The 25,349-nt window shown below is 41.4% G+C and overlaps 1 protein-coding gene across 2 annotated transcripts; it reads right to left on the reverse strand.

Moving 5' to 3' along the window:
• Positions 1-5,172: 5,172 nt before the first annotated feature.
• Positions 5,173-22,915, reverse strand: nsfa (N-ethylmaleimide-sensitive factor a; the record flags this gene model as incomplete). 2 transcript variants are annotated; one of them, XM_083897035.1, is made up of 19 exons in its annotated part: positions 5,173-5,194; positions 8,039-8,094; positions 10,057-10,170; positions 11,057-11,191; positions 12,302-12,448; positions 12,551-12,684; positions 12,792-12,948; positions 13,046-13,141; positions 13,243-13,430; positions 13,735-13,809; positions 13,931-14,096; positions 14,185-14,384; positions 16,853-17,008; positions 18,374-18,449; positions 19,324-19,434; positions 19,540-19,706; positions 20,148-20,187; positions 20,810-20,909; positions 22,833-22,915. In XM_083897035.1, 19 exons carry the CDS (start codon positions 22,913-22,915, stop codon positions 5,173-5,175), a joined length of 2,223 nt encoding a protein of 740 aa, XP_083753161.1. The 2 variants fall into 2 exon arrangements, with proteins under 2 accessions (XP_083753161.1, XP_083753160.1); XM_083897034.1 differs by lacking the exon at positions 5,173-5,194 and adding an exon at positions 7,620-7,650.
• Between the last annotated feature and the right edge of the window lie 2,434 nt (positions 22,916-25,349).

Here is a 25,349-nt window from a genome sequence, read left to right on the forward strand (position 1 = left end):
CGTCTCCTCTCTACATTGTCTTTGCATTCCACGTGCGACGTTGAGGAACTTTCTGAGCTATCTGTCCAAAACAGACCATTCTCCTCTTCAGAGCCACGCCCTCGTTCGTTGTTTACCTTCCTGCAGAAGTGCAGTGTACGACGACCGCAGCCGTGACATTGTGCCGGGTCGCTCTCTAGTCTCTCTGATTGGCCCGAACAAAGCTTTTACGGTTAAATCTCCACCCGTTGACTCGGCACACGCCTCTGAAGGTGGTGTTTTTTGTTTTTTTAATGTGAGCCGTCAATACATTCAATTCTAATTAGTTCATCCTTGAACGCCCACGCAAAGACAATTTGTACCGATTGTATGAGAACGGTGCACACGGAGGACTCCTGACAATGGCTTAGCATTGTTGTGTAAAAAGTGAAATGTCCTGCATAAGAAGAAGGATAATTCCCAGAAACCTCAGGGGCACAGTTCACCATCTGCACGTGTTTGTATTGGTATATGAGTGTGTGTGTGTGTGTGTGTGTGTGTGTTCTTGTACTTGCAGCATACTGAGGACCAGTGAGGGTTTTTTTAACCAACAAAGTGAGGTCATTTTTACAAAGTGGGGACATTTTGCCCAGTCCTCACTTTGTTTTCATTGAAATCACTTCCTCAGGTTGTAAACATGCTATGCTCAGTTTTTAACAGAGTTAACAATTTGGTACAAAAACCTCTGGGGCTCCACCTGCAGATATTTTATGGTACTGCACCCAGTAGTTCTTTATGGATATCATTCATGAGGTAGATATTTGTAATTGTGTAGATTTATAAAGTGGACATAATGGTCCTCAGTATGCAGCAAGTACAATAGTGTGTGTGTGTGTGTGTGTGTTCTTGTACTTGCAGCATACTGAGGACCAGTGAGGGTTTTTAACCCACAAAGTGAGGTCATTTTTACAAAGTGCGGACATTTTGGCCGGTCCTCACTTTGTCTTCGTTGAAATCACTTCCTCAGGTTGTGAAAATGCTATACTCTGTTTTTAACACCTTTAGCTCCTCAATTTGGTACAGTTTTCCAGCCCCGGTGTTTCACACACTTTTTGCTCTGGGGCTCCACCTGCAGACATTTTATTGTACTGCACCCAGTAGTTCTTTATAGATGTCATTCATGAAGTAGATATTTGTAATTGTGTTGATTTACAAAGCGGAAATACTGGTCCTCACTTTGTCAGCATTTATACTCAGTCCTCAATATGCAGCAAGTACAATAATATGTGTGTGTGTTCTTGTACTTGTGGCAAACTGAGGACCAGTGAGAGTTTTTAACCAACAAAGTGAGGTCATTTTGACAAAGTGATGACATTTTGGCCGGTCCTCACTTTGTCTTTATTGAAATCACTTCCTCAGGTTGTAAACATGCTATACTCCAGCTCCTCAATTTGGTACAAGAACCCATTTTGCAGCCCTGGTGTTTCACACACTTTTTGCTCTGGTGCTCCACCTGCAGACATTTTATTGTACTGCGCCCAGTAGTTCTTTATAGATGTCGATATTTGTACATATTTGTAATTGCGTTGCACATATAGTACATATTTGTAATTGCGTTGATTTACAAAGTGGAAATACTGGTCCTCACTTCTCAGCACTTATACCCGGTCCTCAATATGCAGCAAGTACAAGAACGTGTGTGTGAGTGTGTGTGTTAAAGATGTCCTGATCCCAGACTCGAACATCATATCCAAGACAATCTGAGCAATCAGGACGTCCTCGACGCCAGCTGCTGTAACCGGAGCGCACGTTGAGGCAAATGACACCGTATTATAGCGACACACGTGAACGATCGTGATATTAAATATTCACGAGAATGTTTCTCGTCGATTTATCACGACTACGTTCGACGCGAGGGAGGAAAAAACACAGCGCACTTTTACGTCGAGGAGACACGCACCACTGAACTGTTGATGTACAATTAAAATGATATAACAATGTGCCATTTTTATTGTCCTTTTTCCTCATACGTTTTATTGCGTTGTGCGAGTCTTTTATGTACTCTGTTCTGTACAGCACTACGTTTGTTCCACTGTGGTCGTTTTAAGGTAACATTGGACAGGATCGTTTCAAAATAAAGGCGTTAAAATGTATTTATGAGACATAAAAAAACAGTTCCTTGGAAAGGAAAGGAGAGTAGGAGTTCTTAGTCATTCTAAAATTTTAGGCTGAGCATGTTATCAGCCCAGGGCTTAATCGCACTGTCGAGGGAATTAAAGAAGACGGCTTAGATCTTGGGAGATGGAAACTTGTTAGAAAAAAAAACCCTCTGTGAAGCAGAAGAACAAAAGAATCAAGTGTTGCCCATTCAACGCCTTTGAAATGCAAAGATTAATAATGAAAGACAACAGAGTGGAAACAGATATTCCTATTGATGAAGATGTGGGAAATGTTACAGCTCGTCTCTGCTTCTGGAATTTCAGGAGTCTCTGCTTCACTGAAAGAGCTAAAAAAAACGAGATATTATAGAGCCTACATTGATGATGATGATGATGATGATGTGCAGGAGAAACGCTCTCACTATGGTGGAATGAGTCAATTTGCAGGATGCGAGACAGAGATAAGGCGAGAAGAGAAAACAGACAGACACAGCACAGACTATAGATAGATTGATTCTGAGGGAGTCGAGGATTTGTCGGATGAAGTCATCTTCGCGAGTTTTTCGGGGGGGAAAAAAAAAAAAGGCAGTTCATCATCAAGTTTGGGAGAGGAGTCGTAACATCTGCAAAATAACAGACTAAAATGATGAAAGAAAGACGAAATAAATCATATTATGGCTAAACACCGTATAGACATAGTGTGGACTCAGCGATACTGTATGTTTAGAACATTAAATCAGAAAAAGCAAGTAAACAGAGATTGTAGATGTGGAGATAGCACATGAGATGATGTGCGGAGACGGCTTATTAATTCAACTTTCTAAATGAGTTGTCATGTGTAGAATGTATTGATGGATTAAGGGTTATTTGGAAAGGGAGAAGAGTTGGAGAAACACTGTTATTTCCCACAATAATAGATGATATACAGTAAGGAATGCAGAGAGAGATAGTTTTGCAATTTGACGATGAAACACGTAGAATTCATAGTACAGAAGGTAGAAGAGGGTTATTTCAGCAGTGCCAAAATGGAGTTGCCTTGGTTCCGAGCTCCTGAAGTGTTATCTTTGGGGAGGTAAAGTGTGGTCGCAGTAATGTTCAGGTGTGGATAACCAGAGGAAACGCAGGGTGTTTTTTACGTCACTGCGGGGAGTCAATAACACTGTGACAGAATCTGATGATTCGAAATTGATCCGACCTCAGGAGTCGGATCAAAAAAACAGCTTAGACTAGAAAAGCACTCGGAGAGCGCGGACCTTCCGCCAAGGCAGCCTGCTCCACCCTGCCGGTGCGCAGCATCTACGGATCCCCCCCCAAAATTTAGGCCCACTTTTACGTTACGCTTTTCGCGACATCGCTGAAATTTAGACACACCACCCAGAAATCTTCCTCTTTACTTGCTCGACTGTATCCGCTGTTGCATTTTTTTACGTAGGCCATCTTGTTCTTGGATGACTCCAGCTTCTTCTGGATCTCGTCCTCCGACCAGATACTGATCAGGCACTTGGTTACAGAGGTGCTCCACGTACACGTGTCCAGTGCCCCTCCTTCACCCCCCCGCCATTTTTTTTGGAACAAAAGTCCCGCGGTATATGCTCTCACGAGCCCGACGCGTTCTCTTTATACGCACTTTGGAGTTGTCGGGCGACCGCTTTGCAGTTGTCGGGAGAATGTTTGAAGACAGCGGGACTACGACAGCTGGAAATTCTCTTTACACGGGGTTCCCGCTGTTGCGAAAAGCGCAATGTAAAGTGGGCCTTAGCCACTTGTTCCTGGTCCCATTGTGGACATTTCCTGAAAAATGTCATCCAAATCCGTTGGTGACTTTTTCCGAGTTATGCTGCTAACAAACAGACAGGCGAAAACATATATACCAATAAAAGACAGGAGCAGACGAACGACAGGTTGGAAGTGTCTTTTACTTGTGCATCTGTGTTTTTGTTTTTTTTATTGCAATATTACATCTGCATGTTAAAACATATTTACACACACACACACACATGCACACGTGCGCACACACACACACACACACACATACACCAGTAATGGTCATAACAGAAGACTAAAAGCACAGAACGCGCGACAGCAGAAGAAAAAGAAAAACGATCTCCGAGAAGCGATTAAAATAAGAGTCGATGTTAAAAAAAGTGCAGATTGTTGCTTTCTTTCTTTGAATCTTTAACACTGATAATGCCACAGCTACACTCCTGAACTCAACTGAACACAACACAGACGTACAAACAGACGGAGGGAGGGAGGGACGGGCCGACTATCCAACATTTACCTTCACTATCACAGTAACCTGGGGTAAGTCGACGTCTCCGGAGCAACAGGGAGGAGGAATCATACTGATAACGTAACCAAACAGACGGGTCATTTAAATTAGTTTTGTGATATACTTCGCTTGGTCTATATATACTATTTACAGGACATGGATATACTGTGTAGTTAAAGGGATTACATTTACACATGGAACTGTTATTTTCGTTCTTGTTTTTTTTTTTGTTTTTAAAACAGCCAAACAACAAAGTTTACCGTAAAGCCTCTGGTAGATTCTTAATATTCAGACGGCTTTTGTGTCACTTTCAGACGTCTTCTGTTTATACTGTTTTTAGGACACACACACACACACACACACACACACACACACACACCGCACTGCAACAAGAACTACCTTCAAGAGATAACGCAACACATACATCAAACACTATAGCTATTTTTATGCAGGATGCACAAACAGCACACGTTTTTTTTTTTACAGTCATTATAATGCAACCTTTTTACAGATAACAGAGCCGCGGTGACACGTCAGCGTTTTGACAATGAACGTTATGTAAGAAGAAGAAGAAGAAGAAGAAGAAGGTGACATGGGTGATCGGTGCCAGTGGAAACATGCTGAGAGGAAGAGGACAGGTGGACTTCCTCTCACAGACCAGTTATTTCAGATATATAGACGGATGGACTCAGAGGGGTGAATGACAGGAGCAAGACCTCTCCATCTTCTCCTTATGTTTGTTCCACACGGGGGTTTGGGATGTTGACGGTAAGACGTTCACCTCTACTCGTAGAAGCTGCGGTCGCTGGAAAGACAAAGACAAAGGAGAGGGAAGATTTAAAATCTTCTTTTACAGTCCGTCGTTCACACAAACGCCAAATAATTTAGGGCCAATTCCAATTCCTATCTTAACCCTCAAGCTCAACCCTTAATCTGAACTGACCCTCAAAACCCAAGTGTTGAGGGTTATTTTGTCACTTAGAAATGGGACACCCCTTAAATGCAGATACGTCTTCAGACTGTAGGGGGCAGAATAACGCGAAACCTGCGTCCAGTCTGTCAACTCCAAAAAAGAAGAACGCATTGTAGCCATGGATGTATAATATGAACTGGATAGAGCACCACCCCCTCTGCCTTGAAGACAATGTTTACATGGTGGCCACTGTGAGTACTGCAACAGGAAACCCCATAAAAGCACAAAAGCCCAAAAAGCAATTTTCCCACTGACCGCAATAGTAAAAGAGACGCCTGTAATAGTGTCCACAGGACACTTTGAGACATGGACACGGGCTTTTATAGATATTTATATGGTAGTGACACTACTGCGCATGCTCTATGGGCCCCATAACCCGGAAATAAACGCGGAAGTCAAAAAACTTTTTTGACATATGCGCTGAGTGAGCAGCTTCATAGGAATGAACGGAAGCGAAGGGGCGGTGCTCTATCCAGTTCATATTATACATCCATGATTGTAGCGTACTCGTTTCGCTGCTTTCGCGCGCCATCTTTGTTATGTCAAAACACGCAATGCATTCTGGGTAGCCCTTGCTCCCATGGGTGGTCTCGGTAAAAATCTCAATATTGAGGGCGATGCAGCCCTTAAACTCGCCCCTCAACTGAATTTTTCTGAGAATCGGGACAGCACTTGCACTAGAGGGAGCGCACATTTTTGAGATTAAGGGTTAAGATTGAGGAATTGGAATTCACCCTTGGTCCGTCAGCTTCACACCACTATTTGTGTCGTTCCCACGGTGAAGCATTGATTAGATTCCCAACATTCCCAAAACACGGTGCAGCAGGAAGTGACTTATTTTCAGTCGAGTCAGACTTAGAGAGAGCGACACTTTGCGAGCACAAGCGAGACGGCTGTAAATCACAGGTTGCAGCGTGAAGAGTGAGAACACAATGAAGTGTCTGCAGAAGTGGATTCTGCTGCTTAAAATAAAAAACCCCGGTCGTTTAGCAGTTTGAAAGGATGATTGCTTCCTTCCCCCCGCCCGCCCGCCCGCCCGCCACTGCACTGCTGCTGCATAAAAAACAAACACGACCCACCATTAGGTTTGATAGTACTGCTGGATTATCAATAATCAACAGATAAAGTGGTAGCAAAACAAACATGGGGAAAGATAAAGACATTCTTAGCAACGTAGAATTGTTGTGTACAAACTAAAAAAAAGTAATTTTCAGGGCCTTTTCAAGGAATTTGGGGGCCCCAAGCAAAAATGGACATGGAGGCCCAAGGCAGCAGTGATCATGAACTTAAGCTGGCTACTGTCAGCAACTACTCAGAGGGGCCCCCTTGAGGGCGATACTGATAACAGTGTCACTGCACCTGCTGCATTGATTATCACAGAAATTAAAGGGGGGTGCTCACACACCGTTTGTCGTTGCGTGTTATTCATAACCGGTCGTTGTCTCGGGGGCCCCAGGCCAGCTCAGGGCCCCAAGCAATTGCTTGATTTGGCGATCATCTAAGTCCTACTGTGGAGGAAAATCCATGTAATGCCGAGTGTTGTCTACTTTGAGGTTGTCAAAAGTATATCTGTGCGTACTTCATTAAGAAATCCCCAATAACACACCCAATGTGGTCATCAAAACTCTGTATAATTCGAATAAAAGACATGTTTCTGGTCCACGTCTAATTTTATCAAGCTATTTTATCCCCAACACCTCTGATCTCTGGACTTCTGTGACCATCGCCGTATGAGCAAATCTTATAAGGTCACTTACGAGCAGCTATACCTGATTGCTGAAGGCCAATATCTTGAATTACCTTCATAAAAACGTACAAATTGCTCAAATTTTTGCAAATAAAAGTTTTGTAATTGATCATTTTATTCTTTAGGTGCATGTGTTTGAGCAAGGGGTGTGGGTTGGAAAACAGGTTGGGAACCACTGTACTAGCCAACTATGGACTCTAATGCTGTGTTTCCATCACGGTACGTTCGGTGTGGTACAGTATGGTAAGGAATGGACGGTGAAGTTTTTCTGTCGCCCAATCAGCTGATTCCCGTCTTCAGCCTCACTGGACTGTACAATTTGACTCTGGTGCCCGAAGAGAGGGATGCCAAAGAATGGAATGGTTGGGGCTGGTTATTTCGGGTACGATCCCTAACGGAAACGTAAACGTACCGTACTGTACCGAGCTGAACATGACGGAAACACGGCTTGACTGACTCTAGGCTCTATAGGTTCGATCTTACCAGTTTGCTGTGAAAGCGACTCGCACCTTAAATTCTGATTTGATCTCCTTCATTCACCCTGGTGACGGCAAAATAAAGCTGTTAAGGTCAGTCGTCGATGGGGAGAGGTCACGGGTTATTGACGATGGGAACACCCACATTCTGTGTGTGTGTGTGTGTGTGTGTGTGTAAACTCTAGATTGGAGTCATCGTGATCGATAAGCTTTCTTTTTTGCCATTACGGAGTCTTGTTGTGCATGTGTGTGTGTGTGTTGTCAATAGTGTTTATTGAAATAACACTAAACCGACATGTAACGGTCTACATTAACAGGCTGACGGGGGTAAAAAAGAGAAGAAACGTTAAATTGGAAGGGCGGATGAGAATGAAAAGACGGGGACTTTTTAATTTGCCTACGAGCAGTGAATGTGAAGTGATGAAGTGTTTGCAGAGCGAGGTTTGTACTCACGCCCCCTCATCTCTGAGCAGAGACAGGAACTTGGTGACTCTATAATCCTGGTCCATCTAGAAAACGGAGATAGAAAAGCAGTGGGAGCGTGAGAACAGTCTGTTGATGGCAGGAATAAACAGTTGCATAAAGAGTCGATAATCTCCCAGCAGCTACACAGATGGTGCTTCTCTGATCACAATGGTGCGGCCGTTTTATTCACAAATCAGCGCGGTTCATCATTGTTATTTACCCAACAGAAATATGACCGGGAACAAAGAACAGATTTACGGTTAGCTTCCTCGCTCAGACAGAGTGGATATAAGCTAATTAGCTTGACATTTTAAGCTTCTGTTCACACATAAACGCTTTCTTACTTTCTTATAGTTTTTGCCCACATATGTTTTTCCAAAAACCTAGCTAAGTGAAGTGATTATTGGTAATTGGTCATTAGCTTGGTAGCATTAGGACAGAGTTAGCATGAACAGCGGGAGGAGGGTAGGGAAACCCTGTCCCACACAACTAAACTACATTCTTGAATTAAGTTTTGGAAGCAACACATCTTTTCCTAAATCTTTTTCTACCATTATGCTGGACTCATGTTCAGTTCAGTGTTAGCTATATTTAGCGAGTTGGCAGCTCTGGCTGGAGGTAGCTTTCGCAGAGCAGTGTCATAGCATAATGGCTAACTACACATGACCGGAACAAAGAACAGATTACTGACAGATCTTACGGCTTCCGTAAAAGTAATTCTGCGTTAGCTTCCTCGCTCAGACAGAGTGGATGTAAGCTAATTAGCTTGACATAACATTTAAAGCTTCTGTTAGCACATAAACACTTTCTTATAGTTGTTGCCCACATATGTTTCGCAAAAACCTAGCTAAGGGAAGTGATTATTGGTAATTGGTCATTAGCCTGATAGCATTTGGACTTCACACTTTTACAAAATAAGATTTGTTTAGCATAACAGAGTTAGCATACACGCTGGAGGAGGGTAGTGAAACCCTGTCCCACACAACTAAATGACATTCTTGAATTAAGTTTTGGAAGCAACTCATCTTATCAAAATTCTTTTGCTGGACTCATGTTTAGTTCAGTGTTATATTTAGCGAGATGGCAGCCTTTGCTGGAGGGTAACTTTCAGAGTTTAGCAGAGCAGTGTCATGGCTAACTACATGCTAATTTTGCTAAAGTGACATGATGTAATAGCACTTTAAATAAAGATAAAACGAGAACAACTCTTGCTAAAGTGACAGGTGATGTGACGTCTGCCATGTCCACCAGTGTTAGCGGGTAATTGCTAACATCGCTAACGGGGGAAACAACGTTGTCTGAGACTTGGGGGAGCCTGATTGATTGGACAATCAATCAATTTATGGATATAACGCCAGTTTGCTGACTGCTTTTAACAGCACTCAACAAGTTTGAATTGACTGCTTATCATATAACCTCCTAAGTGTGAACCAGGCCTATGTGAACGCCGAGGGCAAAGTTGTCGACATTATAAGATCAAGCCCATTTTGTAAGGACATGGCAGCCTTGAGTTGTGATCGCTGAATTTAAATCAAATTTGTAGAAGACAGAAAGGAAGAAAAAAAATCTATTGTCACTCGTCAGATACGGGATTAGTATCCACCCATGAATCTGTTAGTGGGAAAGTTAATTAGCATGAAATCATGAAAATGTCACACTCCGAGGCTCACAAACCACAAAACTGTTAAGTGCTTTGGAGAAGCAAGATGAACAACAATCAGCGCGGCGTAACCACGGCAGTGTAACCACGGCAGTGTAACCACAGCACTGTCACATAGTCCTGTTGTTTCCCACGGCGACCGTAAGATCCAGGAAAGTGCAGTTAAGAGCAGCTAAGAGTTTTTATTTTTCAGTCATCCAAAAGAAGACATCATTTCCTGATTTTCTTCACCTTATCTTTAATTCTCAGTGTATAAACCTATGGTCAAACACATCAAACCACACTCTATCACAGCTCATGCATAACCGTATTATTATTAATGCATGCATTGTCGAGTCCCGCTTACCTGCAGCGACATCTCAATGAGCACCAGGAGTTTCTTGATGCCGATCCAGACCCGCTTCCCTTTGAGCTGCTGTGAGATCTTGGCCCGCTCTTTGTCTGTGAAGCTCCCCAGAAGCTGCACAAAAATGACACCGACTTTAGAAAGGTGAAGGATTTTTAAATCCTTGACATTATGCGGCGTCGCTAATTAGACGAGGCATTTGGCTACGTGAGCGGTAGTCAGTGTCACTCCCTGTCGAGCCCATGCTGCGGGCGTCTGCAATGTTGCGAAGGGTTAAGATTTGAATTGTGGTTAAGTTAAAGCTTTGTTTAGGCTGTCTAGATCATTGGTTCTCAAAGTGCGGCCCGGGGGCCAATGGCGGCCCGCAGAAACATTCCTGGCGGCCCGCAATGAATTACAGTTGATAGTTTTAATCCAGGAGCGACTAAGCTTGTTAAATGTTTATTGGACATTACTGGATACAGACCAATAAGTGTAAACAAAAATACTGGCTATTTACCTGGTTTCTATATGGTGAATTTTAGTGTATTATTGGGTTATAAGCTGGTAATAAGCAGGTAGCTACAGCCCCCAATTACTAGCTATTTACCCAGTAAATATATGGTAACAGAAATGTGTTACTTGGTATTAACCTGTAATTAGAAGTTAAGAACAATGGCCACAATACTGGGTAATTACCCAGTAAATGACATTATATTAACGCTTATATTACTTAACGCTAAACTGTAGAACTGCAATCTGGTCATTAAAATTATTACAAATGGGATTTCTTTCTGTTTTTTTTCCTTTGGCGGCCCTCAGTCCAATGTTGGGTTCCTAAATTGGCCCTCAGCTATCAAAACTTTGAGAACCCCTGGTCTAGATGAACGGAAGACAACGAGAATCCTTCAGAATCCTTGAGAACGGAGGGTATGTATAATTCATCACTTCCGACTGAAGCGTCCTTGTGAAAGTGGCCCATCCGTTCGCGCTCACAAAAGTGGTACGTGTGTGTTCATACCTCCAACGCGTCAACCAGCTGTTCTCCAGTAGAGATGTTGGGGACGTGGATGGTGGTGCTGAAGGCATCCAGCATCTCCATCTCCTGCAGCACATCCTTCCTGCTGGTGGTGCCGATGATGAGCAGCTTCCGACCCTGCCCGCAAGTGAAGATTGATTACACGTCACAAATGTAGTACGACTTAAAAGGGACACTGCGTAGTATGTTATGGGTTTATATGACCCAAAATCCACTTTTGTATACATATTATGTGCTCCTGCAATGTCTAGTCGCTGTATAATAGTTTTTGCTTCATTTTCGTTTCAAAAAGTCATGTAAAATAACACGGTCACGGGCCGCTGTTGCATTGCTACCGTTAGCAGCGAGACGCCATGTTTCTACCGGAGCCTGTATGGACAAACGCGAGAGAACAAATCAAGCGTCGCTTTACTTGTAGCGGAAGTCCCGCCTCCACTGACGGAGCAGGAAGTCTGAGGCAACCCTAACCCGATATGTAAAAGAAACACTTATACATCTGAATAAATACTAGAACCTCATCTTCTGACACGGAGAAAGACGACGAGGACAACATTTGACCGGCTGAGGATACCGTATCGCTCAGGGAAGGGAGGGGGTGAGCAGAGGAGCAGTTTGTTGATGTACATTTCAGCCTCTCCTCTAGATGGCACTATAAACTACTTACTTCACCTTTAAGAGTCATGAGCTTATTGCTATAACCACAAGCCTTGTGACGATTTCTTCCACAAGGACTTATCTCTTTTGGTTTTTGGCCCCCGTTCTGACCTGGTATTACAATCCACCCTCAGTGATCTGATCGTATTTGGTTTTTGGCATTAAAATGCATCCTTGTTGCTTTCAATTCTACTTCTATTGTATTATGAACCTTATGTCCCAGGGTTAGAGTTCTTATTAAAATGATTGCTGGGTTTGTACTCAGTAATGGCCTGGATGCCCTGCCACATTTGCTGAGGGTTGAAGTGAGTGAAGTGCTCCTCAAGCTCCTCTTGATCCCACCCTCTCCAGATTAGCCCTGGATAAGCTGTAGGCCTGTACATCACCTGATCTGAAGCTCTCTAGGTTGGAAACCCAGAGTCAAGAGCGCACAACTGAATTACATATAACGTCATCATCTGATTCAAACCATTCTGAACACACAGAGAAATGTTTAGTTGGATAAAATCAATGGTTTGATCTGGTCCTCACAGATCATTTGGATAGAATACATTTTTTTCGATGAACTCTGACCTTGGGTGGAGGTTTCTTCAGCAGCACCAGCAGAGCCTGAAGGACCATGTTGGAGAAACGGGGACCGATGGGGACATAGTCCAGCAGACGCTCGATATCGTCCACCACCACGCAGCTGAGCTGGGACTTGTAAGCATCATCGAACACCTGAAGCAGACGGTGAGGGGAGGGGGGGTTGGTGGGTTAAGATATCGGTGTAGAGTACAATACTAGATGTGTTGACACACGCATACCCAAGCCGGCACTTACCTTTTTGATAGCCTGACACTTGGAGATCTCCGAGTGTCCGATCATCTTGTCTGGAGAGCAGATCTTGATGAAGGGGAACTGCGAGTCCTCTGCTATCTTGGCTGCCAGAGCGGTCTTTCCACTGTGGGGTGGACCTGGGTGGGTTTGAGAGGATCGAGAGATATATAAAAGACCAAGTAGGCTTTACATCAGGTCGCCAGCTGCACATTCTGGAGGTTCTCATGTGGTGTTGATGTCTTACCCTCCAGTAACACAGCCACCAGCGGTGTGCGATCACTGTTCTTGGTCTGCTGCACCAGCAGCTCTCCGTCGTCCATGACGTGGGTGACCGCGTCGCCCCATTTGATGATGCCGTTCATGATGTAGCTGGAGTAATCCTCTTGGTTCGTACCAAACGCCTAAAAGAAAGAGATGTCGTTAATGAAGGCGGTTTGTCTCATATCATATTATTACAGGGTTAATCTGTAGGAGGCTCCTGAAGAAGGTGGTACATACGGGTTTGATGTCATTGTTGAGGGATCCCAAGAAGTCTGTTCTGGTGACCTGTAGCTTCTCTGCTCTCTCCATGTCCACCTCAACTGTAGATGTAGCCTAGTAAGAGCAAAGTGAAGTTTAACAACTGTCTCTTAATACCTTTGTATATATATTTGAGGGAGGAAATGACCATAAATCATATGTTTAAAAACAAAAACCTTGATGTGACGGTTCATGGCGGTGGACTGAGCAGCCCTGACCAGCCCCTCCAGTTCCGCACCGCTGTAGTTCTTGGTCTCGGCTGCCAGCTCGATGATGTTGACGTCAGGCGCCAGGAGATTGAAGCCTCGCATCTTGTTGGTGTGAATGTTCAGGATCTGCACGCGGCCCTTCTCGTCGGGCAAACCTGGAGTTTGGCGGGTGGAGCAGTGTTGGGGTGGAAGGAAAAAGTAAAAAAGATGGGACAGAAAAGAAAGATCTTTATCTACAGCACTGAATGAACAGGGTCCACTGACTCAGGGAGAAGCTGAGCTTCCCTGGAAGTGACGTTGATGCCTCATTTGTCCTTGAGCTGAGCGGTTTTTAACGCCTAAGCTGCTACAGGAATGCGAAATCACGTAAGGCGATCCGTCATCCATGCAGCGCAAGTTTAGTTTTGAAATATAAATACAACACAGTACATATTTCATGACGAGAGAAGAAACACCCACCAATTTCCATCTTGACCTCAAACCTTCCAGGCCTCATCAGAGCATCATCTATCAGGTCAGGTCTGTTGGTCATACCTGCAGACAGAATGACACGTATGTTAGCAGTTAGCCGTACTAACAAAAACTGATTATGAATAATGATTAATGTATCATAAAACTGTAAATAAGTAGATGATTTGGCTCCGATTCTACGTACCAATGACCAGGATGTTATTGAGCTGCTCCACACCGTCGATCTTGGACAGCAGCTGGTTGACCACAGTGTCGTGCACGCCCGTGCTGCTGGCGCCTGTGCCTCTCTGCTTGCAGATGGCGTCCAGCTCATCAAAGATGATGATATGGAGTCCACTGTTGGCTCCCAGCTGGGGGGAAGGATTGAATTTAAAAGTGTTGTCGTCTGTTTTTTTTTTTCATCCATCAAACATAGTAACTACACCACGCCGCTCTCACCCTCTTCTGCTCCTCCTCCGCCTCAGCAAACAGCTTACGGATGTTGGCCTCAGACTCTCCCACGTACTTGTTGAGGATCTCGGGGCCGTTGACGACTTTTGGCTCGCGGGCGTTGAGCATCTTCCCAATCTGCCTGGCCATCAGCGTTTTACCACAACCTGGAGGGCCGAACAGCATGATGCCCTTCACGTGCTTACACCCTGAAACAAAGGAAATCAGGGAGGGTTAGAGGATGACGTGTTAGGAATGACCGTGTAGCGGACGATGTAGGACCATGTAGGAGACGTATTATACCTTATTTCTCTAAGTGAACCTAGTTCCCTGGTGTCCTAATGAACATGTCTGTGACATGCTTTGGTCAAAATACCTTAAGGATGAAGCATCATAGCAAAACAGCTCTGTTCAGAACATTTGGTTTTGAGTGCCTGTCTCTTTAAATGCAAATGAGACACAGGAAACTACGTCACTGAGGCATCATTTGCCGTCATATATCAAATGTAAGTCCTCTGAGGCTGGAAGTTTGTGTAGAACTCTGTGCTGCACTGTGCAGACAAGAATAGAACAGTATCTTCCGGATTTTTTTGGGGGCGTTTTTTCGGGACTAAGCGGAGCTCCGCGAGACAACAATTCCTGGAATTTAGCGCATTGTGACGTAGCAATGAGCGCCGAAATCAACATCGCGAGTTTTATATCCTGTACTTAGACTGAGGCGGACCACAAAGACATGACTGAGTCATCTTTTTTCACACCTCGCCTACTCATAGGGCCTCCAGAGTCTCAAATATAAGTATTAGAGTCATTACAAAGTTGATTTTGCATCATATATCTTCTTTAAGACAGGAGGCTAGAGATGAATGAAAAAAAGGACATGCTGTCCTGTTTTCAGCAGAATCAGAACAAGGACCCTCACCACTAGTGAGGTTTCTTTTAGACCAGGGGGTGTCAAACTCATTTTCACTGAGGGCCACATCAGCATAATGGCTACTCTCAAAGGGCCAGATGTGACTGTCATACAGAATAAATGTAACCAAATGTAACCAAATATAATGTAAAATAACCTAACTACTCAGTAACATATTGCTAAATAACTTTCTGTATCTATTACTTATTCAATTTCACTCGTCGCATGATGCATATACAACGATACACTGCGATCTAGTGCCGTCACTTTTTCGGGTAACGCGATCGCCGTGCATCGTGGGAAATGTAGTTTACGGACAACGCACGCCTTAAAGCAACATATACCTATTTTAACACAGATTTTTAAGACCAATTCATCACTCGCACAAATCTTTGTTCCGTACAGGACTGGACTTTACTTCACACAATGCCACATTAACAATTAAATAAACCAATTAACCTTTCCTTTAACCCCACGGCTACATTTTCTTTTAGTAATGAATAAGAAATTAAATAATGCAAGACTGAGTGAGAGTGAGAAAATGTGAAAAAAAAAGATTTAGATGCAGGAGATAAAGAAAGGAATGGAGAGGTCAAGAGTGTAGAGGGAAAGAGAATAGATGATTGCATCTGTGTGTTTTATGTGCTTTAGGCCAGAGGGAGAGAAAAATGGTTTCATAAAATGCATCATGAAACACATACGACCGTGCTCTCACGGTGACTAATCCCTTTTTTCTCAATTGTATTATTATATATAACATTTTGCTGCCGCGGGGGAAACACAGTACACAGACGTGTAAAGCTGAGGTCAAACACGGCAAACACTGGCCATTAAATAAAAATACATTTCTTCCCTTTTGCCATGATGTTGTATTTTGGTCGTTTTAGGTCGTGGTTTTCTTCAGTGTACACTTGTGTTTCACTTCCCACATAAATGAACTTCCAGTTTGAAAACGTAAGCCTCGGAAGCCAGTTCGAATGGAAGTCTGTGGGTCTTCTCTACTTCTCGCTGGAACTAAAACTTGAGTGAATATTTTCCTGAGGGTTTACAGTTAGTTTCAGGTCTACTTTAAAAGAGCATGGTGTCAATTTTGTAAAATGACTTCCTCATTTAGAGGAAAAAAAGAGGAAAACACACAGGAAATACGAACGTCAGCTGGTTTCAACTACAGGAAGGAGCCTTGTTGCAGGTAAACAAGTAAATAATGCAAATCTCAAGGCTCTCAAGGCTCCAAAAACTATATAAACTTACATTACACTGTAAAGAACCCACATTATAAAACAATATAAATATATAGAACAATAAAATACTTTAAATAACTGAACAAAAACATATATAAACTGAGTAAAAAAAGCTATGCATTACACTGCAAATAATCCTCTTCATTTTCCAACTTGCAGAATGATAACTTCACACAGGTTAAAGTGAGGTGGGGCCCCTTTAGGGAGGCTTCCTACTGAGATGTAATTGCAAATCGCCCATTGTATTTTAAGGGGTACGGGGAGGAGGCTGGTCACTGCACATTTCAGTGAAAACAGCCCTCAGGCTCCGAGTGTGGGGGGCCCCCTATCGGCTCGGGGCCCCAAGCAGTTGCCTGCCTTGCCTGTTCAACAATTCTAAATCTCATTACTATACTTAAAAACATCTACATGTTGACAAAAGTGCCAGTATTTGTCTATTCCCCCGTCTCTGTACCGCGTCAGGCGTATTATTCCGTATCAGGTGTCAAACTAAGCCGTGATGACGACATGAGCTTGAGTTTCATACCCATCTGCTCCACGATGTCTGGAGGGAAGACACGCGATGCAAAGGCTCTGCGGAAGATTGCCGAGAATTCCTTGTCCAGACCTCCGATTCCCATCTTCTCAAAGTTCCAGTCTGGGTTAATGATCGTCTGCCGGGCCTCCTTGGTCTTGGCCTTACCTGTGGGGAAAAAAACAGGAGGGAACAACTTAGCTCAGCTTAGCTTTTGAAAATAAAAGCAGCAATTCTGCAAGTCAGCCATGTGTAAGGACGTCTGTGATTGTCAAAGGATGATACTGCCATCTTGTGGCCAAATTAGAGAAAGCCTTTCATTGCTGTCATACTATATTTTTCATACAGTTGTATACTTTGATGTTCATGTCATCTATCTATCTATCTATCTATCTATCTATCTATCTATCTATCTATCTATCTATCTATCTATCTATCTATCTATCTATCTATCTATCTATCTATCTATCTATCTATCTATCTATCTATCTATCTATCTATCTATCTATCTGTCTGTCTGTCTGTCTGTCTGTCTGTCTGTCTGTCTGTCTGGCTGTCTGTCTGGCTGTCTGTCTGTCTGTCTATCTATATATAAATCTATCTATCTATCTATAAATCTATCTATCTATCTATCTATCTATCTATCTATCTATCTATCTATCTATCTATCTATCTATCTATCTATCTATCTATCTATCTATCTATCTATCTGTGAATATATAAATCTATCTATCTATCTATCTATCTATCTATCTATCTATCTATCTATCTATCTATCTATCTATCTATCTATCTATCTATCTATCTATCTATCTATCTATCTATCTGTGAATATATAAATCTATCTGTCTATCTGTCTGTCTATCTGTCTATCTATCTATCTATCTATCATCTATCTATCTATCTATCTATCTATCTATCTATCTATCTATCTATCTATCTATCTATCTATCTATCTATCTATCTATCTATCTATCTATCTATCTATCTATCTATCTATCTATCTATCTATCTATCTATCTATCTATCTTGTGATGGGCAAATTCAGCTTTTGTGACACACGACCTGAGCCAATTGTCAAAAATGGGTTAATTACTGGGTTAGAGTGACCTCTCCTGGCGAAGTTGGTGAACAGGAGGCTTTTAATTACAGGTACACACACCTCAATGAGCAGTGGTGAAGAAACTACTTCACATTTTTGTTCTGAACCATCTTTCCTTTGATCACCCTTGGATTTAAAGAGTTGAAAAAATCTCTGATTTGATAGGTTGGGGGTGATTATGTGTGATTTCGCACTAAAGCTTTAGCTTTTGAAGCAATTGTTTTTATGGTTTTCCTTTAACGTTTCACACTGTAACATAATAACCCTACCATTAATCATTCAAACTAAATCTAAACTAAATGATCTCAATACTGGCTCCGACTACCATCTTACCTTTAACAAAATATACTTTAAAAACCCCATATTTTGATGTCACTACATCTGTGGGATGTACTGTATAAGCTGCCCGCAAGGAGACAGAAGACACTTACCGACGAGTGTGAGTGAAGAACTCTCCGCCTTCTCAAAGATCACCTGACTGTTGCCCACCATCAGCCCGACGTCGATCTGTCAGAAGAAAAACACAGTTTGTGATCCATTCAGAAAACTTACACTCCTGCTTTTTTTTTTCCTTATCCTCCCTTCAAATCATCATCATCATCATCTTACACCATGTTAAACCAGTCACATACTTCTGTATACTATACTATATGTATATATGTGTGTATACATATAATATATACACACACACACACACACACACACATATATATATATATATATACATACACATATATACATATATATATATATATACACACATATATACATATATGTATACATATATGTACAGTATATATATACACATATATGCATATATATATACATATGCATATACATATATATGTATATATGTGTATGTATATATACATATATATACATATACACACACATATATACATATATGTATATATATACACATATATATACACATATATGTACATATATGTGTATATATATGCATATCCATTTATACATAAAAATACATATATACATATATATTTATTTTTTTTTGACCTATTATATATGACTTATTTCCAAAAAAGTGTGGGCATAATCCTCCTCCACAGAAAGTAGCACATTTCTCTCCAAGTGCTAACAGCATTTATATGTTAGCATTTGGTCCTTAAATGTAAAAATAAATATCAATAAACATCAATATGTGACACTAATTATTCACTAAAAGCTGTCAAACTAATCTATGTGCATATGTTTACCACTGTATGACATCAAATGCCTTTGACCTGATTTAATGACAGAACAATTTGAAGCCGGCTTCTCTATTTATTTGAACTATATGACAGAGGGGTAACAGTGTCGTTCATAGTTTACAGAGCGATCACTGACTTTTTGAGGCAGCGATCGCAGAACAACTGGTTACCTTCTGCGCTTTCTTTGCCGGGGCCGCCTCTCCTTTCAGGATGCTGGCATCCATCGCCTCGATGTCCTTCACCATCAGGCCGAAGAGCTTATCGCAGAAACTGAACACGAGCTGAGCGACAAGAGAGAGAGAGAGAGTCAAGACGACGATCAGGAACCTCAGGAACCCCAACAGACAAAGATCTAATCTTTGGAGGTGTTAAAATGAGGCGAAAACCTGCTGCGTGACAGAGAAGGCCTGGTTGTTGAACTGCTGGATGAACTCGGCGGCCATCTTGTCCGAGTCGTAGGGAGAGGAGTCGGTGCTCTTCTTCTGCAGGAAGTCGATTTCGATCGTCATGGCGCCGATGCACTGCTTGGTCTTGTCAAAGGTGTAGTTGGACACTGCGTGACACACACACACACACACACATTGGAGAAAATGTAACTAGAATTCTCCACAGGTTCCATATAAAACATTAGAATTCTCTCGAAAACACACATTCACCATTAACTAGGTGCTTACTAACATGCATATAAGTCGCATACTAGCCCTTTATTAGTAAATATTAAGCACGTATTAACACCTTATGTAGGAAAAATCTTAATTCATGTCGTAACAGAGGTAGAATAAGGTTATGTAGAATAAAGATGCTTAATCATTACTAATAAAGGGCTAGTATGCTATTTATTTATGTAAGTAAGCACCTGGTTAACGGTGAATATGTGTTCCCTCATCTAAAGTGTTACTGCGTTCTCTTTTAATTGTAAAATAAGACACAAATAATCTGCTTCTCTTTGCGTACAGGTTATCATCACATGCACCAAACTGAGGGTTTTGTTTACCTTCCACCTCCTGACCGATGGAGAGGCCGGCCCATTTCCTCTAAAGGAGAGAGAAAGATATATTAGGACACTTTGAGCAATGACCCCCCCACATAAAGATGTGTGTGTACTTTTTCTTTGTGTTTTCCATTTTAAAAGTCACACTTTTATTCATCAAAAGAGTTGCAAAATGAATAGAAAATACAGTCAAGACATTGACAAGATTAGAAATAATGATTTTTATTCCAAATAATCATTTTGTCCTTTCGTCAAAGAACCAGCAAAACTGTTTTCAGCTGTGCTAACATCATTGCACAAGGGTTTTCAAGGGTTTTCTAATCATCCAATAGCCTTCTAACGCCATTAGCAAACACAATGTACCATTAGAACACTGGAAATGGGCCTCTATACACCTATGTACATATTCCATTAAAAACCAGACGTTTGCAGCTAGAATAGTCGTTTACCACATTAACAATGTATAGAGTGTATTTCTGATTCATTTAATGTTATATTCATTGGAAAAAATGTGTTTTTCCTTCAAAAATAAGGACATTTCTAAGTAACCCCAAACTTTTGAACTGTAGTCTACATCTTTAGGACCTTTTTCCGGCATAAATACTGACCGTGTGGTTAGGTTAAGGAAAGGTATATGTAGAATAACTGTGTGTGTGTGTGTGTACCTGCGGCAGGCTGAAGGCGATACTCCCAGGTGCCACAGTGTGGTGGGTCTTGACTGTGAATGCAAACTTGTGGTTGGGCGTTGTCTTCACAGTCACGTGTCTGCAGAGAGAGATAGAGAGAGAACACAGTCGGTCCAACGTGAGCTGCATCACTTTTATCGCCTCCGTTTATTTACACAGCGACACAGTGGTTCAACCTGCTTCGCTTACACTGCAGCTGCACCGTTTCTTTCTTTGCACCCATCTCTCCTGATTCAAAACATGTATTTAAACAAAGACAAAAAGCCAACTTTTCTTCCATAGAAAATGAACAGAGAGTGCAGAATGAAGGACATGGTGTCTTTGAACGTTTATTGTGGAAAAAGTCGATCCTATCAGTTCAGGTCGAGGTCTGTTCATTTTACTGTTATGCAGCAAACGAGTCGAGCACAACAAAGACATATTATTGTAAAAAAACTGTATTTATCCATATGATTTGAGGCCTGTTCTCGTTGTTTCTCTGCCCTGATCCAACATCAACTCCTGAAGAAAACCAGTGCCTCTGCAGCGACTTTAATTACTCCTTCGTTTATTCCACTTATCTCACGAGCTGAGTTTGTTTAGAGAGCGCGCAGCACACGTTTAATTTGCCATTATAGACGCATTACTGACGACCTGTGATTGGATCATATCGACGGTTACTAAGATACAGGCTCCTCCTTCTCATGTTAACTTTTCTACAACACTAATTACAGAGTTAGAGGTAGATAATGTTTTTTAATGAAGCTCGACACCCAGGGATGGATTATAATACGTTATAAATCATGGTTGTGGTTGAAGAGTTGCCTTCATTGCACAGGTTTTCCTTGTGTGTTATGCTGCAAGCGAGCTGTAAATATTAATTAAGCCAACAGTGGCATTGAAACTAACAACAACAACAATAAACCAAGCTGACGAAACTCACTATGAAGAGGCATGAAGAGCTGTTTGCTGTGAGTAAGTACAATAAAGACAAAGCTGCAGTTACCATGGCAGTGAAATGAGAGGATAAAACTAAGACGATAATTCAGAGCTTTTAGTGCATACAGTCAGTGAAGGGAAACATATGCCAGAAACTGAAGAAATAAAACCATGTAAATAAAGTCACTTATTTAAAAAAATTATTTAAAAAAATCACCCCTTTATATATATATTTTATATATAAACACACACACACACACACATAGTATATATAGATAGATACATACACACATATATATATATACATACATAGTATGTATGTATATATACATACATACACACACATATACATACATATATACATACACACACACACATACATACATATATACATACATGCATAGATACACATATATACTGTATATACATACATATATACATACATACACACATACATACATACATACGTGTATATATATACACATACATACATATATATACATACATACATACATATATATACATACATAGCATGTATGTATATATACACATACATACATACATACATACACACACATACATACATACATACATATATACATACATATATATATATACATACATACATACACACATATACACATATATATATGCATACATACATGTATATATACATACACACATATATATACATACATATATATATATACACACACACATACATACATATATATATACATACATACACATACATACATACATACATACACACAGATATACATATACATAATAGTAATATTATCATGCTGAAAAGCTGTTGATATTTACACTCCTGTAATAATAATCCTGTAAACGCCTGTAATCCTCATTATCACGACATAAAAACCCAATAAACAAACTGCACGTTGCCGCGGCTACACGTCAGATTATCGACTGTGACCTTTCTGGTTTGAATGATGGGTGATAACAACGTGGACACGGGGGTGTTTGTGTTTAAATGATGAGGATACAATGATCAGAGATGCAGGGGGGAGTCGCTCCTGCGTCGACAAAGCCACACAGAGATGAATAAAGTACGACTCACTGTCCAGACTGCAGATCCTTCTCGCTCACCACGGCACAATTAGTCAGCGACAGCTCGTCTGTGGGGCATCGCGCCGCTTGCATCGTCTGCAAAGAGAAGAGGAGGAGGAGGAGGAGGAGGAGGAGGTGAAAGGAGCTGATTAATGTTTCTGTGAGCCAGCAAATTCAATGTAATTGTTGTCAGTGGGGAAAAATTGCTTTAAAACTTTTCACGTGATTTATGGTGATTTATGACGGTGTGTTATTGTGTGTTCTTATAAGGTTACACTACATTTATTTAAGTACTTAAATTGCTAGATATAGCAACTGCAGCACAGACCAGACAGAAACTAATTAGACATGATTCATTTCAGTAGACAAACACATCATGCTTGGGAATCACAGGGTTCCTCATGGTACGATACGTGGTCCACGATACCAATAATATATCACGATACCATTCTAGATAACCAAAGTACAAAGAGAACAAAGTGCTTAAAGTCTATGTATCGATAACGTAGTTTTCTCCACTGTTATCCTGCTGTAAACTCCCCTCATTCACTTGAGCAGCGCCACCATCAGGAGACATCAAGTAGCGACGCCCGGCGACTTTAGAGCGCCTTTTCATTTCATTTTCCTTTATTCAACCAGGTAAAAAAACTAATTATAAAGATTTAAAACCTCTTTTCCAAGTGGCCAAGACGGCAGCACAAACGCAGAATGGTTACACCAAACGAGTCAAATAAGATCACACACTACAGGAAAACAAGTGTGTGATTACACGATCACACAGTGCAATCACAAGATCCGATTCAGCTTATTTCTGTGGCTTTTATAACCGTCTTGAATTCCCCCAGAGCTACGAGATCTGTCAATTTCAAGTCCTTCTGCACATCGTTCCAGGTAGAAGGGGCAGAAAATTTGAAAGCCTTTTTGCCCTTTTCAGATTTGAAGATCTGAAGCCTTAATCTATTAAATAAAATATCAATATTTGGCCCAGCATATATCCATTACTGTATTGCATGAGAAAGGATGACGATACAGCACCGGATCAATGTTTAAGACACGTCATCTCAAAGCGGAGTTAACTGCTTTTCAGCGCTACCAGAAGTGACAAAATACTATACGCAGGTACAGATAAAAATATTGAGATTCATCTCGCTCTCACCCATTTGTGCACCATGGGAATTGTTGTGCGTTAAGAGTCAGCCATTCAAAAAAGGTCGAGGAAAAACCAGAACCAGGCACAAAGTAGAAAGTTAGGAAGGAAATATGACACTTAAACTTATATTATCAAGGCTATTCAACTTAAGGCCCGGGGGCCAGATCTGGCACTTCAAGCTATTTGGACCGGCCCGCTGCCCATTAACCCATAAATAATGAATGTATTATTAAAAAGCTAAAACATATATAAATACTAGTACAGCTGTATTGCAGGTACTGTATGTACCAGAATATTTTGCACTACGAGCCAACTGTACCAATTGCACCGGAATATTATTGGTACTGTTACTTATATTTCTGCAAAAATAACCTATTGTGGCCATTGCATCTTAATGTTGTTTATATTGTTACCTCTAATTTTGTAAGAGCCAATTGTGACTGTTATATCCAAATGTTGGTGATACTGTAACTGTGACCTTTTTGCACTATACGCAAATTGTATTGTACCTGAATGTTGGTGGTTTTGTTATTTACCTTTTTTGCACAAAACTAGCAGCTATTTCAATAAATAATTTCTAAAATGTATGTTTACTGTACATGCAACACAAAATAGTAGTACAGGGGTTGACCGGCCCACTGGCTGGACAGCCTTCCGAAAAGCTGGCCCTCTGGAAAGTTTAGTTGAATAGCCCTGTTATATATTATACAACCTCTTTTAAAAGAGCACGATGCTGCAGAACCTACATGCATAAATGTGCAAATCTACAAACTATATATTGTCAAAGGGAATATTGCACCGTTTACCAGTTTATTGCGCTTTGAGAAAATTTGAGGTAGAACAAGTAAAACTAACAGTTTTTTCGTGTGTCCGGGTCTAAAAGAACATAGAGCGAGAGTGATTTTACACTTCAAAATCACACGTTTCTTCCGAGCGTGTAATCCCCTCATCATCTCCTCTCAGCTTGAGCTGAAACACGGTCAGGTTATATTACATTTTTGAGAAAAATATTCTGTCAAAAATGAGTCCAGCAGAGACGGAGCAGAGGCATGAATTATTCCATCTCTGCAGCTCGCCGACGGCTTCGACACACAAACACTCTCACACTCTCTCAGCACAAGTGGACAAGTGGAAAAAGCCTTTTTTGCAGAGCCACCATCTCCATGGCCCGCAGAGAAGAAAAAGGTACAAACATTTAACAGCAGATAGAGGAAATTCCAAATGCACATGACTGCAGCTCGAGAGCGGCATGAAGTGGTAACCATGGCAACTGCATTGAGCAATTAGACCCAGTCTTTAACAATATATATCAGGCTTCACAACTAGCTGATGCATCACAGGCTTGTGAGACCCATGTGTCCCCTCTGAGACAGAAGA

This window comes from Microchirus variegatus (genome assembly GCF_963457635.1).
Source record: "Microchirus variegatus genome assembly, chromosome: 10".
Taxonomy (NCBI): domain Eukaryota; kingdom Metazoa; phylum Chordata; class Actinopteri; order Pleuronectiformes; family Soleidae; genus Microchirus; species Microchirus variegatus.